At 43.6% G+C, this 17,457-nt stretch overlaps 1 protein-coding gene across 3 annotated transcripts in view; it reads left to right on the top strand.

Moving 5' to 3' along the window:
• Positions 1–17,457, top strand: part of FHDC1 (FH2 domain containing 1) — a 38,327-nt gene that overhangs the window by 11,566 nt on the left and 9,304 nt on the right. For all 3 annotated transcript variants that reach the window (XM_079771362.1, XM_079771363.1, XM_079771364.1), the window contains exons 3-10: positions 2,529–2,590; positions 3,253–3,355; positions 9,264–9,349; positions 9,436–9,536; positions 11,518–11,588; positions 11,678–11,785; positions 13,918–13,988; positions 16,986–17,103. In XM_079771362.1, coding sequence (XP_079627488.1) covers positions 2,529–2,590; positions 3,253–3,355; positions 9,264–9,349; positions 9,436–9,536; positions 11,518–11,588; positions 11,678–11,785; positions 13,918–13,988; positions 16,986–17,103 — 720 coding nt within the window. The remainder of the gene's footprint in view (positions 1–2,528; positions 2,591–3,252; positions 3,356–9,263; positions 9,350–9,435; positions 9,537–11,517; positions 11,589–11,677; positions 11,786–13,917; positions 13,989–16,985; positions 17,104–17,457) is intronic.

The following is a 17,457-nucleotide window of genomic DNA, read 5'->3' as shown; positions in this document are numbered from 1 at the left end:
TTTTGTAGTGACGTGACACTAGGTGAAAGTACATGCACTGTAGTAGAAGAATCTAGGAGAGCTTACCCAGAGGTGTTAACAAGGCGGGTGGTGTAGCCATGCACATCATTTGTGGAGTACCCAGTATGTACCCTGGTTTCAGTGTCTCTGAGGGTGTTAGGACAACCCCAGCAACCTTGGTCAACTGTGGGGAGACTGCTATTATAGCAAGTCCCCTCACATCCTGGTGGGTCATCCTCCGGAGGGAATGAGCTGAGCACCTTAGCTGTTGGCCAGGATTGGCGTAACTCCTTGGCGGCTCTTAAGGAAGCTCACTGGCTGTACCTGCTGTTGACTTGAGCAGAGTCCTGCCTCCACGTGCTGGGCGTCCAGAAAAGTAGATACGATTGACTGGAACTGGTGGGGAGCGGGAGGGATCTGTCGATTCTTCCCTTTTCTTGGAGCAGTTGGTCTGACCTGTGGAGCCTGAGAGTCTCACGGGGGACCCACGGGTAGAGTCCATGGCTCTGAATGATTCCAACACCCCAGCAGTCCCACTCACATTCATTTCTGAATTGCCCAGCTTTTTGAGCTGGCAAGCATTTGGGAAGCAAGATAAGCTAATTTACATGTATAGTGATAACCCTCATTGAAGGACTTGAACAAACACTTTTATAACACTGCTTTGGAAGGATCCAGTGAGATAACCAGTGGGAAAGAGACTGCTTGTGCATTCAGCAAATCTGAGGATACCGAGGGGCGGGGGAGGGGGTGACGTGCCCTGGAACGTTATCAGTTGTCTCGTTTTCCTGTTTTTTGATGAGGCACTGGGCTGTTTTCCCTGGTGGGTGCAGTCAGTCATGACCAACCCAGGTTTTTCCTTAAGAATACTGCTGAATTCTCTTAGTGGCCAGTTTCTGAAGCCTTGCTTCGGACTGTAGAGATAACTGCTGTTCCAGGCTGGCTGCCCCTGCATTGAGCATAAGGAAGCCTCTTCGTTCCTGCAGGCTGTTTTAGCTGATGACATTTCTACCCATCATCCCACACATACAACTGGGGTCACCAGGGGACTTGGCCAACCCTGTGGATGGCTTTCTTCAGATCTGACCCCACTTCTGGAGAAATATTCCAATGTGAAAACCAGACTGGAGGGGGAATATTTCCAATTCTCTTTACTCCTGTATCTCAGTGATATTAAAACTCACCAGAACTAGAGTGAAAAGGAAGCCGATACACCCAGGCTAACATTTCATTTCTAGTGTTGCTTTGGGGAAGTTATAAAAATGACAGCTCCGAGGCTCTGTTTCCTTATATGGTAAATAGGAGTAATAAGACTAATGTCTCCATCACTTTTTCAGCAACAATAGCTGTGGATCTCAGCCAAGTGTGCAGAGTCCCGGAGGGCTGAAGGGTGAAGATGATGGGGGTGGGTTTTGGGGTATTGGGGACCCAGGAGGGTGCCACCATCACGGGTTAAATGCAGCAGGAGGTGGTAATTTAATGAGAGAAATAAAAAAAGGTATTTCCCCATTCTGGGTGGAAGTGAGTACAGAGAAAGTTTTTTGGATATCAATCAATATACATGTTCTTACTTGTTAATTTATGAATTATAATAAACACATAGTTGTCTGTCATAATAACTTTTTGGTATAAGCTTTCCTCCTTAAAGGGTGATAACTTTGACAGTTGTTATGTTTTTTTTCCTCTCACCACTCTTTCTTCACCCCCTTCCCTCCCCTCCCTTCACCCTGAACTTGAACTGCAACCCCAGGGTAGGATTCCAATAAGGAGCTGGCCCTTTTAACTTGGGAGTTTATTTTATGGTTGGCAGGTGATTGTGTTAACATGAAATAAACCCCTAGGATAGTAAATAATGTGATTGTTGAAGATTAGTGCTCAAATGAAGGTAACCATACTCTTGTAAAAATTTAACCTTATAGCCAGGAAGTGCCATTAACTTGGGTTAACAGTCTTGTTAGTCTTGCTGTTTCCTATACACTTAGAAGCAGGCCCAGAGATCAGGAATTTAATTTGAAACCTGATTCTCTTTTGTTCGCAACGAATCACACACACTTGGAAAGGAAGAGCATTATAACAACATTCCTATTTTAGCGAGTCTCCCTTTACCAAAAAACAAATGGGAAAACGTGCAGCAGTTTTAAGGTTCTCGTTCCTCCACACATCCTGGACACTTACTTCCAGAGAAAGAAATGGTTTCGTTATTTTATCCCCCGCCAAAAAAGTTCTAATTTGTAATCAAACCAAACTCTTCCAAATTACTCATTTGAACAACTAAAACCTATTGCAGCCAAAATCTGGGTTTTGATGGTACATTGGAATAGCCAACATATTTCATTAAATTAAAGTTGATTCCAGAGATGTTAAAATGCCAAAAAAATAATAATATGTCTTCGACTTGATGAAATACACAAGAGTTATCCTTTTAAAATTATGAGTAAATAAAATGTAGGGCACTTACTTATTATTTGTAGGGCAAGTACTTATTATTTGTACTTGAATGATCTTATGTGTCTCTATTTTTTTTACAGATTACTATCTTGGATGCAAAACGGAGCATGAACATTGGGATATTTCTTAAGCAATTTAAGAAGTAAGATTTTTGCACACAATTGAAACTTGAGCATCAGAGTCTGTGGGTGTGAGCTGAAATTCAGATTCTAATATGAGGGAAAATCATTCCTCAGGCCTTCAAATCCTTCTCAGGCACATGGCTTTGATGAGTCCAGCACTTTCTGCTGTTTTCCTCATGAAAACCCAATCTAGTGGCTTGAAATAGGGAGAATTACCCCAGGATGTCCATTCCAGCCCGGTATGTCAGGGAGTTTATAAATTCATCTGCAGTGTTGCCCCTTGAGTGCAGGTTGGGCTGGTGAGTCAAACAGTGGTGAAGTTCAGGTGTTCCAGGGTGCAAAGGCGAGGGCTCTACTAGAGTTTCAAGAGACCGAAGGGGATGGTTTTCCTTCTCCCAGAAGAAGGCTCCAGTGGTCGTTGCCACTTTAATTTTTCTGGGATGCCCGGGGTGGGAGGGGGGGGTGGTTTCCTGGGTGAAGTGGCCTCTGAGTGGTGTTTCAGGATCTCCACTTTTCCTGGCAGTGGGTCTGTGGTGATCACTGACACACAACTGCCTGTTAGACTGGGAAGAAGGCGGGATGGAAAGGAGGGTGGAGGTGATTAGTTTTAATTTCCACGGGCTTGTGTGTCTTTGGCACTCGAGCAAACCTGAAATGGAATCTGATTGGTTGTCTTTTCAAGGTCTCCTCAGTCCATTGTAGAAGATATTCATCAAGGAAAGAGTGAGCATTATGGATCAGAGACATTGCGAGAATTTCTTAAACTTTTGCCAGAGTCAGAGGAGGTAAGGAATTTGGCGTGTGAGTTTTAGAGGAGTGATGATAAAAGCTTAATATTTGTAGGAATGTCAAAAATCACATGGGAGGGGAACTTTCCTACCCAGAGCCAGTTTTCTCACATAAAATTAAGACGTGACCCAGTAGAAAGAGCATGAGTTATGGGATTAGAGAACCTAGGTTTAAATTAGAGCTCTACCCTTAATTGAGAAACTTGGGCAAGTTTCTTAACTCCCATGAACTTTAGTTTTCTCATCTGTAAAGTGAGGCTATGATGCTTACCTCATTGGATAGTCAAGATAATTAAACTGTAGTTATGCATCTGACATGGTACTTGGCACATGGAAGCTCAATGCATTTTAATTCCATTTTCCATCATCTGGCGGATGATCTTTGCCTATGGTGTATGTGGGTTGTTTTATAATGTGTATACTTAAAAAAAAAGTAAAGACAAAGTAAACCACTTTAGGATAAAGATGCTCTAAAATTTGGGAAGGTAGGTAAATTGTTAATGAATGTTGTCTGTATAATTGACTGAAAGTTGGAGATTGGTGTGATAGCAACGTAGTACGGCAATATAAAGTTATTGATTTTTTTTTTGACTGATTTAACTGACGTTTTGAATGGTTAGGAGCTTGATAGAAAAGAAAACAGAAAAACAATTTTGTAAAACCTCCCCAAATTTTAATATTGTCTTTTATTTCTGAAGAAGTGACCTTTGGAAAAAAAATTCTAAAAGAAATACATGAATATCTGTTCTTGTAAACATTTGAATAATAATAATAGTCTTATAAAGTAAAAGGTATGTTACCCTTTTACACATACTGCAGTTCCTGCCTCTCCCATCCCACTCCTCTTCCCACACAGGATAGGTGGAACTTGCCTTTAGTACCATTACTAACAGTAAGATAAATGTATTCATACTTTTTACATCAGTGATAAACTCACAATGCCAAAATCCAGAGTCTTACTGAGTAACTAGGCATTCTAGATACATCTAATAATCTCAGCCCCTCTCTATCTTGGGTTTTCTGTTTTAAAGTTAAGTATAATTTATCTTAGCCAAGATTAATTAATAGGATTTATCAATATTAATAAAAGGGTCTTAAAGTATTGAGAAAAAGGAAGATTAAATCATCATTTACCCAGATCTTGTTTACTGAACACTCTGATTTTTCTTTTTTTTTAAAAAATATATTTTTTATTGACTTTTTACAGAGAGGAAGGTAGAGGGATAGAGAGCTAGAAACATCGATGAGAGAGAAACATCGATCAGCTGCCTCCTGCACACCCCCCACTGGGAACATGCCCGCAACCAAGGTACATGCCCTTGACCGGAATCGAACCTGGGACCTTTCAGTCCGCAGGCCGACGCTCTATCCACTGAGCCAAACCGGTTTCGGCTGATTTTTCTTTTATGTGGAAAATGGGAGTTCCCAAATTTTAAAATTAGGATGAATATGGTTGAATTAATCTGGGTTTTAAAGAAGATTTCATTTTTCTCAATATCTTAATCCTGCTAGGGCTTTTTCCATGCCTCCTCAGCACTGCTCTGGTACCCACTCCTGACTGACCTTTACCGTTTTTAAGTGAGGGTCAGATTTGATTGCACAAGTGAAAGGACTCTGAAAAGCTCTAAATTTTTCACTGAACAGAAGTCACGCATGAGGGAGGTTGCTGGCTTCTCGCCACGAAGATGTGGGAGATTAAATATGGCTTTCTTAATATCTTTACCTCTAATTTAAAAATTAAAGGTGATTCGGGAATGCAAAGGCTGTGGAAAACTAAGGGATTTTTCAAAGAAGCAACTTAGCTGTCAAACTGCTCATGTTTTAAAAAGTTCTGTGTTTTTTTTTTGAGTTGTGTGTGGGATATAATTGAAAGGGAGGAAAGTCAAGGGCAAGATGAATAAAACCCACCGAAGGCTTCCCTGAGTCCCCAGGCACTCTCTCAACCTCACACTGTTAGCTAACCTCTGGCCTGGCCGTGGAATCCTGCCTTCCCAGCCCCTGAGCCAGGCCCAGCTGTTTCTCCCACCACCCTCCTGCTGCAGGGTCATCCTCCGTCTGAATATCTGACAAGCTTGGTCACCCTCCTCCTTGTTTACATTACTGACTCTTGGCTTCAGCTCACCACACCCTGCAAACTCAACTGGGAGCTTCCTTCGGCAGGAACACCCTGACAGTCCCCAGGGCCACTTGGCCTCCCTCCCTAACGCACTCCGGGGGATCTGTGCTGGCAGAGGGAGGCCCGGTGAGAGCCAGAGCCACCTCATGACCCATGCCCGCTGCAAGGGCAGATTAGCTTTAGCTGTGAGTGCTGTGTGGCCTCTGGCACCACCCAGACCCAGGGCCGACCCTAGAGTCTTTGGAGGAGGGTGGAGGATGGATATGAGGCCAAGGAAGAGACAGGGCCAAGTGAGAGAGGTTTAGGAATGTGGCAGAAATATGCTAATACGTGCATAAGTGTACGAGTAACCGCATGTTGCTGAGCCCGTGGCATAACGTCCTGTGCTCATCTTTAGCACAAGAAGGGACTCCATGTTTGTTGAGTGTCACTGTGTCCCAGGCACTGGACAGGGCAGAATTCAACCAAGCGAGATCCTGCATTTCCAGTGCGTGGCCCCGTGTCCGGCACAGAGATAGTCAATAAATCATTGCTGTAATGATTTAGTGTATCTTTTTCACTTAATCCTCACAGCGATGTAAGATAGTCCTCATTTTACAAGTGAGAAACTGGGGCTCACATGGGTTGGATAGAACATGTCCAGTGCCCCATGATGGACAGGCCCCGGAGGAAGGAGGACTTGAACCCTGATTGGTCTGACCCCAGAGCAGTTCCTTGGGCTGCACTTGGAGGAAGGAAGGAAGGGCAGAGGTTCTCAACACACTCAGAAGGTTCTCAGAGGCCTCCCAGCCTTTTCATCACCGCCGCTGTCACACAGTACTGGCGTTGAGTGTCACCCAAATAATACTGCGATCTTATCAGCAGGCGGAAAAATAGGAACGGGAAGAGCTCTTTTCTCCGCTGCATTCTCAGCTGACAAGCCAACCCAAGGTTCATCTGTGTTCAGGATTCCTCTGCCCTTTGCCACAAATCTTTTGTCTGGCATGTTTGTTCATCTTGCCTGAAACTCGTGGTTAAAACTTGCGGAGGAAGAAGGTAGACCTAGAAGTGAAAGAACTGGAGGGCTGTGCTCTCTGTGAGGTATCCCTGTGCCCTGAGAGGCGGCTGGAGTCGGAGCCAGGTGGGCCCGAGGAAGGACCCTACCCAGCTGGCAAGCCCCTCCCTCCGATGGGGCTGGTACCCCGTCATGGCCTCAGTGTTGGGGATGCAGGACTGGAAGGTGATAGAAATGTTCTGTCCTCTCTGGGTGCAGATTGAATTGCCTCCTCTGACACTTGATCACCTCATTTCTACCTTTTTGTTTACTCTGCCCCTGGGAGGGAAATGCCAGTGGGAGAGCTCCAGAATCTTCTGTTGGTCTGTGGGTGGGAAATCCTGCTCTTTTAAGGCCATGTGAGTGGAATTAGATGGGATGAAGGAGGCCTGCCCCTGGGAATGTGTGAGTCTTAAGGAGCATTCTGTTTGCTATGAGGACAGCACCGTGTAGCCGGGTCATAATGAGAGTCACTTGGCTCAGCCAACAGCATCATGCCTAACAATGTTTGATAAATGCTTTTTGATGATGATGAGAATGCATAATAATTATAGGGTTGGTTCACCTCTCTCTCTCTTTTTTTTTTTTTCACCTCCCTACCACTGTGAAGGTACCGTAATCCCTCTTAATGAACATAAATCCCGTTTTGGAATGGAGTTAAGAACTGTATACAGGGCATTTAAATCAAATACTATCTTTTCATCACCATTCTCTTGAAATCTAAACATTGTTAGCTGGTTACATAAGTGAAGGAGATTAGTCTTTGTTCAGTTACAGTTTAGCACATGTCTAATAGAAATATCGACCAAGATTACTTAGCATGACCTGTTCTGAGGCTTTAGACAGAAAACTGCTGTTATTTCCAGCAGTTTTGCACGTGCTGCGTATGAGGTCTCACTCTGCCCTGCCCATATATAGTGAATTGTGAGACCAGTTTGGAAGGGATCAGAATTCATCCCATAGCTTTCTCAGGTCAGAAACAAGCCTCTGATCTGGGCTTAGCTAAACCAGAGATTCCATCTGCCCTTTCATTTAGTAAGGCCAAAAAAATGGCAAAAATCACCATTGGGGCCCGAAAGGCAGGGGAAATAGTGCAATTCTAAAAATGGCGATTTTTCTGTCCATTGGAAGAAAAAGATGTGTTCTTAAGGACCAGACTCAATTCTAGGATGTGCATCTACACTGTCACATTTTGTATCTTCAGGGAATTGGTGTAGGTATTTCAATTTGTGGATCTTTGCAAATATTCCCTCTGTGTTTTTGCACATCATTCCCTAATTTTTAAAGAGGCTTAAGGATCATGTTATTTTTATGGGCAGCCAACATAATCCAGGAGGTGGAAGAGAGAAAGCTTTATGAAGACTAGTAAAAAGTGGTGAGTGCTCCCTGGCTACCATTAGCGGCACCGATAGGCTGACTATGTCTGAAGGCCCTACTTACCGTAAAGTGTTTTTGTTGGAAGACTCAGTGGATGGAGAAGGGCTATTGCCGCTGGGTTGGTCCAGTTTTCTGTGTGGGGAAGGCACGACTCGCTCTGGTGTAGAGAGGAACTTTCTTTTCCCCTCCATCCCCACTTGCCAAGCTGTTTGGCTACATTCCTGCATCCGAACTCTTAGTTCTCTCCTACATTTGAAAGAATATTTGTGTGTTTAATAACTTCCAGCTTAATTTAAAAAAATGTTTTTATTGATTTCCAAGAGGGAAAAGGAGAGAGAGAGATAGAAACATCAATGATGAGAGAGAATCATTGATCGGCTGCCTCCCGCATGCCCCACACTGGGGATCGAGCCCACAAACTGGGCATGTGCCCTGACCAGGAATTGAACCGTGACCTCCTGATTCATAGGTCGGTCGATGCTCAACCACTGAGCCCTGCCGGACGGGCATAGTTTAATTTTTTACAAGAAAATGCATGTTCATTGTAGACAATATAGAAAATAAAAAATAAGCAGCAGAAGAAAATATAATCACTGGAATCCTGTCACCTAGTGTAGGGGTTCCTTTCGTCTTTTTCCTGTATATGTAGTCTGTGCATGGAGGGTCAGGGGTTAGTCAATGCTTTAAAAAAAATTATAGAAAAGGGATCCCATTGTGCATATGCTTTTCTAACCTGATTCTTTCATAGAGGGATGTCTTGACATTGATCTTTCTGTTAAGCCACTTTCCTTTATTTCTTTCTGCTGGAGAGTAAGAGTGCACTCACCTAACATACAGTAGTCCCTTCCTATAAAGTGAATATATGTGAAGGGGACTTGACCACAGAAAGATCTGCCTTAGACCTTACCCAGTCTAAGTATGTTATATCCAAAAGACTCAAAAGTAATAAGATGGTTTTCACCTGTGACTTAAGGACTGTATTATACTCTGTCTCTTCTTTCTTCTCCCAAGCAATGATCTCCCTCCCGGGTTGTAACTTACAGAAAAATGTCACCCTCAGAACGGCCCCTTTTCAGCTCCTTTTGCTCGCCTTCCTGAGGATTCCGGCTCCCTGGCTTGCATGGGATTGTTGACACCCACAGAAGTGACCCAGCTCTTCTCTTTCTAATCTGTGTTGCTTGCTTGGTGTTTCTGCTTTCAAAAGGACCAAGTGGTAGATGTCCCTTCCTGCCTCTTCTCAGGTCCCCGCTCTTACTAGTTGGAAGGTAGCGCCGAAATTCTGTCTGCTGGCAGGGCTTCTAAGATGCAATTTAAAATCATGTTACATTTTAATCACAAGTTATGTTTTTCTCTACCCCCCTTTCCCATTTGTCTTTTAGATAAAGAAATTAAAAACATTTAGTGACGATGTGTCCAAGCTGTCCCTGGCAGACTCCTTTCTGCACTGCTTAATTCAGGTGCCAAAGTAAGGACCACCGATCATTGTTCTTTACAGAGGAAGGTTTTTAAACGCGTGACCTCAGAACTACAGTTTGACTTTTTGCTTTTCAGCTATTCGCTTCGGATTGAAGCCATGGTGCTAAAGAAGGAGTTTTTACCTTCTTGCTCTTCTCTGTACACGGATATAAGAATTCTGAGAATGGCTATAACAGGTGAGTAAATGCACGATGCTTCATGTAATGAGTTTTTATTTATTTGGGTAGCAGTTTATTTTAAAAAATGACTCAATTGAAATTGGAAATGCAAAGTCCCATTTCTGATACACCCTCAAAAGGGGAATCAGTGTTACCAGGGATGATATTGAAGGTTTATCCACAGTTACTTCCCCCCTATTTAATTAATTAATTGACTAATCAATTGATTACTTAATCAGCACATTATCCTCCCGTAAGAGAAGCTTTCTTTCATCTCACGCTTCGGAGTCAACCTCGCTGCTTGCAGCTCGCTCTTGTTCCTCTTGTAGGTTTGCTTTCTGTGTGCCGGTGGTGTGTGTGTGCCTTTAAGTGACTGAGATACCTTCAGTTGTTAAACCAGTTTGCAGACTGAGTTTAATCAGAAGGTGCGCAAGCTCTGGGCCAGCCCAGCCCATCTCTCCTCCCATTCTCTGGCCTCTGTTGGTGCCTAGGACCCTGCTTTCCGGAAGCAGACCCCCTTTCCTCCTCCCAGACCTGGCCACGCGGCTCTTTCGCCAGGGCTCCTGGTGTCTCTGCCCCCACCGCCTCCCCTCCAGACCCAACCATTGGGTGGCTAACTTGTTTGAGAGGGGCCAGTGGGCCATTTCCATGTCTTTGAACAACTTGCTACATTCTTGCTTACCCAGCTTGGCTAGACTCCTCGGAGCTGCTCTGGTGTCTCGTTCCATATGGGTGGGAGTGTGGCTTTGGCCTTGGCTGACCCTGGGAGCGCAGGCCCAGCCCATTTGCGTTTGCCTCCTTCTCATCTCCGGGCAGTCCCGGGCCCTCCCTGACCCTCACATTTTCCAGCACCATCAGCGCCCCCCCCCCACCCCCCCACTCCTTCTTGCTCATTTTCTGGATTTCATTATCGTGCAGAACTGTTTATTCCTGTTTGGTTTTCCCGTTTAGTTGCTCCGACCTGGGTTTGAGATAATGTTTTGCTCTTCAGCCCATGACAGTTTCTTCATTTTAGAGAGGAGATTAAGAATGAAGATTTTTTTTCTTCTTTCAACCTAGAGTCCTTTTAAAATTTCTTCCTTATACCAAGGCTATTGCAGCAACTCTAACAGGGTTGTTGCTCCTGTTCAAAGAGAGATGGGAGAACATGTTTTCGTATTGAGCAGGCAAATTTGTGGGCATGGCGCAAATGTTTCTTATCTGGTTCCCCTTCAAAAACTGGCCTCCTTAGATAACACGATGTAGGCAGTGATCCAACTGTAATTTTTGGAAAGTAATACCAGACTTAATGGAGAATATTAACTTAAAAATATCATAGATGACATTTTATTCTCCATGTATACTGTCATTTTAATCATCAAACTTTTTTAGCCTCCCAAATACATTAACAATGTTGAATAGTGTTTTTTTTGTGTTGGTGCGTGTTAAAGAGCTAGTTTACCAATATATTCCAGCGATAAGTTTCTTTTTAAGTCCTCAAGCCAATCCACATGAAATGTCTAGTTTTGAATAAAATAGGAAGATTCTCTGGGTGCCTGGCCCCTAAGGGTTGATGCTTTGCACCTTATTTACATGTCATACCAGCTTGTTTACTTTTTATCTCCTCATAGCTCATCGACTAAGCAAAACATTGCTCGCTATTAGTTTTCACATTTCATCAATATAGTCTCAAAGGCTAGTGGATATAAGTGAAAAAAAGAAACCATTGCTGAGAGGATGTAACACAGGGATAAATTTATAATTGAACTGTTTTATGATGTTTAAGTATTACTTACATTTGATTCCCAGTTCAACACCAGGCTATGGATTGCCAGTAGAAAATGCCGCATTAGATACACCATAGGATGTGCTGCTTTCTTTAATTTCACAGTCTTGTATGCAGTTCAGGGTCAGAGCTTGCTCCAAACACCCTTGAACTTGGATGTGGTAGCTGGTAGCTGTCTCTTCTACATTTAAGCTGGAGGCTTCTCTAAGTCACTGTGTGTGTGCTTCTTGACAGAGCTGATGTCATGTGAGGAGCTGCATTCCATATTACACTTGGTGCTACAGGCAGGAAATATCATGAATGCAGTAAGTAAAATTCAAAAAAATTAAAATGTATTCCAACTGTATTGAATGGTCTAAACATATGGTTTTTTCTTTTGATTTGTCTTCTTTAGGGAGGGTATGCTGGCAATGCAGTAGGATTTAAGCTGTCTTCTTTGCTCAAATTGGCAGACACAAAAGCAAACAAACCTGGGATGAACCTTCTGCACTTTGTTGCACAGGTATGGAAGTGGTTGATGTGGAGAGAGAACGTGGTGGATCCCCATCCTGGCCGTGACGTTTTTCCCAGGTGTAAGGTGGTGTTAGATTCAGGAAAGGGCATGGTGGGTCCCAAGAAGGTTCTCTGTGCAGAAGCAAACAAGTACGTGAGCTGAGCTGCGCCCACAGTCCTCGGACTGGAGGGGAGAGCAGGGGTCTGGGGAGTAGGGCGAAGGGTTGATGAAGACAGATAATGAAGGATTTGGATCCTAAAGCTGAGGAATGTGGATTCCTTGCTTTAGCAGTGGGGAGCCGACTGAGGTGTGTGTGCAGCATGACTTTTTGTTTTGTTTTGAGGAAATTGTGGAGGATGGGTTGGAGTGGAGAGAGAGCTAGAACGAGGGGTACCTCTTGGTGGTAGTTGGCACTAATGATTGTTTGGAAGAGTTGAGAATCAGAGTGATGGCCACAGGGATGGGTGTGGAAACATTTCTGATGTTGAATGGACTAGATTTTTGACCAGTTATGTGTAAACCGTGAGAGAGTCAGAGCAATTACAAAGATCACTTCCATCCTTTTCCTTTGTGAAGTGTGGGTTAGCATGCCTTGCCGTGAGCCCAGGGATTAGACTCAGAACCCTGCCCATCACTTCCATTTTTAAAAATATTGACTTAGAGGAAGGGAGAAAGAAAGAGAAACACTGGATGTGAGGGAGAAACATCCATCGGTTGCCTCCTGCACACACCCTGACTGGGGATTGAACCTGCAACCTGGGTATGTGTCCTGACAGGGAATCGAACCCCCGGGTGCATGGGAGGACGCTCCAACCAACTGAGCCATCACTTCCATTTTTGACTGGGTCTATGTGATGCCAAAGGAGCTAGTTACAAAGTGAAAAATCAGCCCAGCACAATTATCTCTTTGTTGTTAAATTATCTCAAGTAACGAATTGTTCCGGTTTGTCTTTCCTTCTTGCAAGGCCTTGTTGTTTTGACAGCAAATACAGGGACGACGTAGTTTAGCCTGGGGAGGAAGCTCTGTCATGTGATTATTTCAAGTGTGAGCTTCAGACGGGGCAGAACTGAGAGAGTTGGCAGAACTGAGAGAGTTGGCAGAACTGAGAGAGGTTGAGTTGTCATTTATGAGCTGTAATCCCTCAGACAAGTTATTTATAAAAAATATATTTTTATTGATTTCAGAGAGGAAGGGAGAGAGAGAGAGAGTTAGAAACATCAATGTTGAGAGAGAACCATTGATTGGCTGCCTCCTGCACACCCCACACTGGGGATTGAGCCTGCAACCCAGGCATGTGACCTGGAATTAAACCCTGACCTCCTGGTTCATAGGTGGATGCCCAACCACTTAGTTATTTAAACCTGAGACCCTGGATCTCTTCATCCAACGATGAGGATAGTGAGACCTCAAAATCAGGAAACCAGAGAGGCTCACAGAGGTAATTCCGTATAGTAAGCTCTCAATTATGACCATAGTCTTCCAGGTAGAGGCCATGTCGACCTTAGGACTAATATAAAAGCTAATTTGCAGGACATTAAAACCAGAAAATAGGTTTCTCCTCCCACGTGTCTTGCTGGGAGGGACTCTCTGGCAGCCCTTTTAGATCCGTGTATCCAGGTGTGTCCTGTGTCCCTGCCCATGTGGGGAAGTTTCCCGAGTTGTTAATTGGTGCCTTTATACTTGCCTTCCTCGTACTCTGTGAACAGGTGAAGAATCCAGAGTCTCCATGGCTTGGGCACCTTCTGATTAAACTCAGGTTGCAAACTGGTTTAACCGCTGAAGGTATCTCGGTCATTCAAAGGCACACTCACAGGTATGGGTGGTATTTAAACAGGACATATTGGATTCTCTGGGCGACAATGGGCCCTGCTAAGCCACCACCTCCTTGCCCTGAGTTTTCAGGCACGTGAGTTATGTTTCATGTCAGCATCAGTTGCTCTGGGAGGTTACATGTGTGTTGAGAGTCCTGGCATTCTGGTAGATCTTACTAAGAACATCGGAGCTCTTGCCTCAGTGAATGGCTTTGAATGCATCAAGGGTAAAAACGGGAACAGTGATTTTAAGGTTCCTTGAAGCCTGAGCAAATGATTTCCTTTCAGTGCCATCTATATAGTGAGAGAAAATTCTGGTTTTGTTTCAGGAAGCCCAAAAGAACGATGCCATTCTTCTAAACTTTTCTGAAAAGTTACATCATGTTCAGGAGGCTGCTAGGTAAGCAAGAAAGACTGAAAGTGAATTGTGAAGATTTAAGGGTTTGTGTTGTTTCAACTATGAAAAAACACACAACCCTTCTTATGAAAACTGATGACTGTTTTATAACTTCTGGATTCAGGTGTGAACTTTTAAAAGTTTTGTCTTGTTGAACTTTCAGACCTTCTTTTCATTTGCTTACAGAGGTGTGTGTGTGTACACCTTTGGAATTTGGGGGTTTTGAAAAATTAATCCTTAGTTTTTTAATCTAAAAAAGACCTATTGCCATCTATTCTAATGAATATCATCAGTGCAAAAAAAACAGGGATTAAGAACTTCAACTCCCTCCACACCCAAAAGATAGAGCTCAAACAACACAGCCTATTACCTTGGGAGCTGGTATATTGTCAGTCACACTGGCAGGGCCATCCATCACTGTTTTCCTGGTAGAATCTAACATGGTACATTTATTTTCTATTACATTAGAAGTTGGAACCATACCAAGGGCTGTGAAAGGATTTTGTCTTAAATTAGTCACTCGGCTTTACAGAGAAAGTATCTACCAAGCATGGAGCTCCATTTCTAACACTTTAATTTGCTTCTGATCCTAATACAGTCGTGTGTTTTAATGTAGCTCTAATCTGTGTCTACATGCTAGCTCGAGTTCTATGTTTTCAAATTTATAATACACATCCCTGCATCAAAGCAGTAAGTGTTCAGAAACTAGCTTTTCAGGGGAGAAAAAGGGTCTGATTTGTATTATTTGTTGATTTCCATGGTGTAAATACTACTATCATAGCTGATTCCAAGCTACCAATGTGGCGTTACTAAAGCGCAGTTGGGAAGAGATGCCTGTACCCATGTCACCCCTTGTGATCTGGCTTCAGCCCACCTCTTCATCCGCCTCGTTCATGGGTTTATTTGCAATAGTCTTTATTGCATCTATTCATTATCCGAGTGACTATATCCAGTTAGGATGCAAACCACATGCATAAGCACATGAACCATAGCTCTGCAGGCCAAGCCCTGTCGTTGGCCAGTGTCTCTGTGATGACTGTGAACATCTAACCACAGATGACATCTTTCCCAAAGTGGGATGGTCAGTCAGTCCAAAGGTGTGAGTGGTTCGTAGTTCATGTTTACAGATAGACAGATTATTCCCCCAAAAGAATGAGCATCTTTCTTATAAGATATGAACTGTTTTCGTTTTGAATTACTAAAAGGAATTGGGAATATTTATTCCTCCAGCTAGTATAGAAATGTTACTAAGAGAGAGAAATAGAGAAATAACCATTACTTTTTTTTTTTTAATCTTCACCCAAGGATATGTTGTTGTTTTTTTAAATTGATTTTAGAGAGAGGAAGGGATTGAGAGAGAGAAACACCGATGGATTGCCTCCCATATGTGCCCTGACTGGGGATCGAACCCACAACCTAGGGATGTGCCCTGACCAGGAATTGAACCCACAGTCTTTTGGTGTATGGGACGACACTCCAACCAATTGAGCTACCCAGCTAGGGCAACCAGTACAATTTTAAACTGATATTTCTGGTCAGAGTTAGATGGGGAAGTTTAGCTAGCTATTGTCTTAGGAAAAACCTATTCAGTAAGGTCTGTTTATTTGAAGTGGAAGGTGAGGTACAAACAGATCATAGATGGGTGTCAATGACCATTGAAGGCAGAAGACTTCATTGTAAAAAAAAAAAAAAAAGTTAGAACTGACAATGGCAGCATGAAAGCATCCAAATATATGAATTTGCTAATTGAACTCCCCCTGGATTTTAAGGGTCATCTGTGTTCACTTTACCGGGTGACAAAAACATCATTTATGCTCCACCGACCTCAATTTGATATAAATAACAAAAGCATTTGCATGATGGTTAGTTTTCAGCAAAACAGAGCGCTTTCTCTGGCTGTCAGTGGCCAGCCACATGATGTCCGCTCAGTATCTCCATATTACCCTTCATGTCAGGGTTATCAGCACACACTGCCTTGCTTTTCATGAGTTAGAACTTCTGTATTTGTGCTTAGTGGCCAGAGGAAAGTGCATCTGAGTCCTGCTAGCTTTTAGTTTTTCAATGCTTATTGCATAAAGGTGTTCAGACAAGTCCCATGGTTTTGGTTAGCTCACCAGCAAGAACACAGTTGCGTACATTACAGCCTGTTCTTTTTGAACCAGTGTGTGTCTTTAGGAAAGAATCTCCTCTTTAAAAACAACATAAGCAGCAACATAAGCAGACTGACAGCTGTCAGAGGGCAGGGGAGTGGGGGGACTGGATGAAAGGTGAAAGGGTTAGCCAAAGAACATATATGCACAACCCATAGACACAGACAACAGTGTGATGATGGCCAGAGGGGGGGGACTGGGTGGAGGTGGGCAAACTGGGGCGGGGGTAGGGAGGAGGAGATGGGGACATCTGTAAGAGTGTCAACGATAAAAATTAAGTAATAAATCAGTAAAAAACATAGGAGGAAAGTCTAAATACAGGGATAGGTTAATGCAATGGTCGGCAAACTCATTCATCAACAGAGCCAAATATCAACAGTACAATGATTGAAATTTCTTTTGAGAGCCGAAAACTGACTTCTGTGCATGGGCCACGAAGTTTCAATCGCACTGTATGTGGGCACCCGCACGTGGTATTTTGTGGAAGAGCCACACTCAATGGGCCAAAGAGCTGCATGTGGCTCGCGAGCCGCAGTTTGCCGACCACTGGGTTAATGTATTTGCAATGGCTCCCTCCCCTTCTATTTGGTTGGTTTGTTTTTTACAAATTTCTTTAATGTCTTCACTTAATAGAACGCAGTTGGACCCTTATAACTGCTTCTGCATTTGAACTGATATGTGATAGTCAATTTGTGTTTGTTTTCTTCTTTACCTTCAGTGTTTTGTATTAGTTTCAGGTGTGTCTGCCCTTCTGTTTTTAAGATTGACCAGCAGTTAGACTGGTTTGATGTGCCCACGTGACACATGATTCCCCGTTGCCAACTGCGCGCTGTCCCCCTTCTTCTTCCAGATTGTCTCTGGATAACACGGAGGCAGAACTGTACTCGCTGTCTGTCAGGACGCGGTCGCTGAAGGAAAACATCCGGCGGGATGATGAGCTCCGTCAGCAGATGGAAGAGTTCCTTCAGGTCTGTGGGTGAAGCAAGTCAGTGCCTCTCGTTTCATCGTCCAGCAGCTCCCCGAGGCGGGTTGCATGTGCCTGGGTGTGTTCAGGGAAGCAACAGGTTCCCATTCATATTTCCCCCCCAGTCAGTAAAGGGAGCGTCTTAGTTCAATGCCCATTCTTGGCTGGATTGTTTTTGAGCAGAAGATACTGAATGCGGCCTGTAAACTTCCTAATATAATTGTTAGGGAGGGGGCTCCTGTGTATCACTGCTCGATGTGAAATGGTATCAGGTTAGGGTGCTTACTTACCCTGGCAACTCAAGTTGTGGTTCTAAATCCTGGTTTCGGGGTTCCCGACTCCCAATCAAACTGGTGGG

This window comes from Cnephaeus nilssonii, assembly GCF_951640355.1.
Source record: "Cnephaeus nilssonii genome assembly, chromosome: 5".
Lineage (NCBI taxonomy): Eukaryota > Metazoa > Chordata > Mammalia > Chiroptera > Vespertilionidae > Cnephaeus > Cnephaeus nilssonii.
Note: the sequence above shows the minus strand (reverse complement) of the source record. Positions and strands in the feature narration are given on the sequence as shown.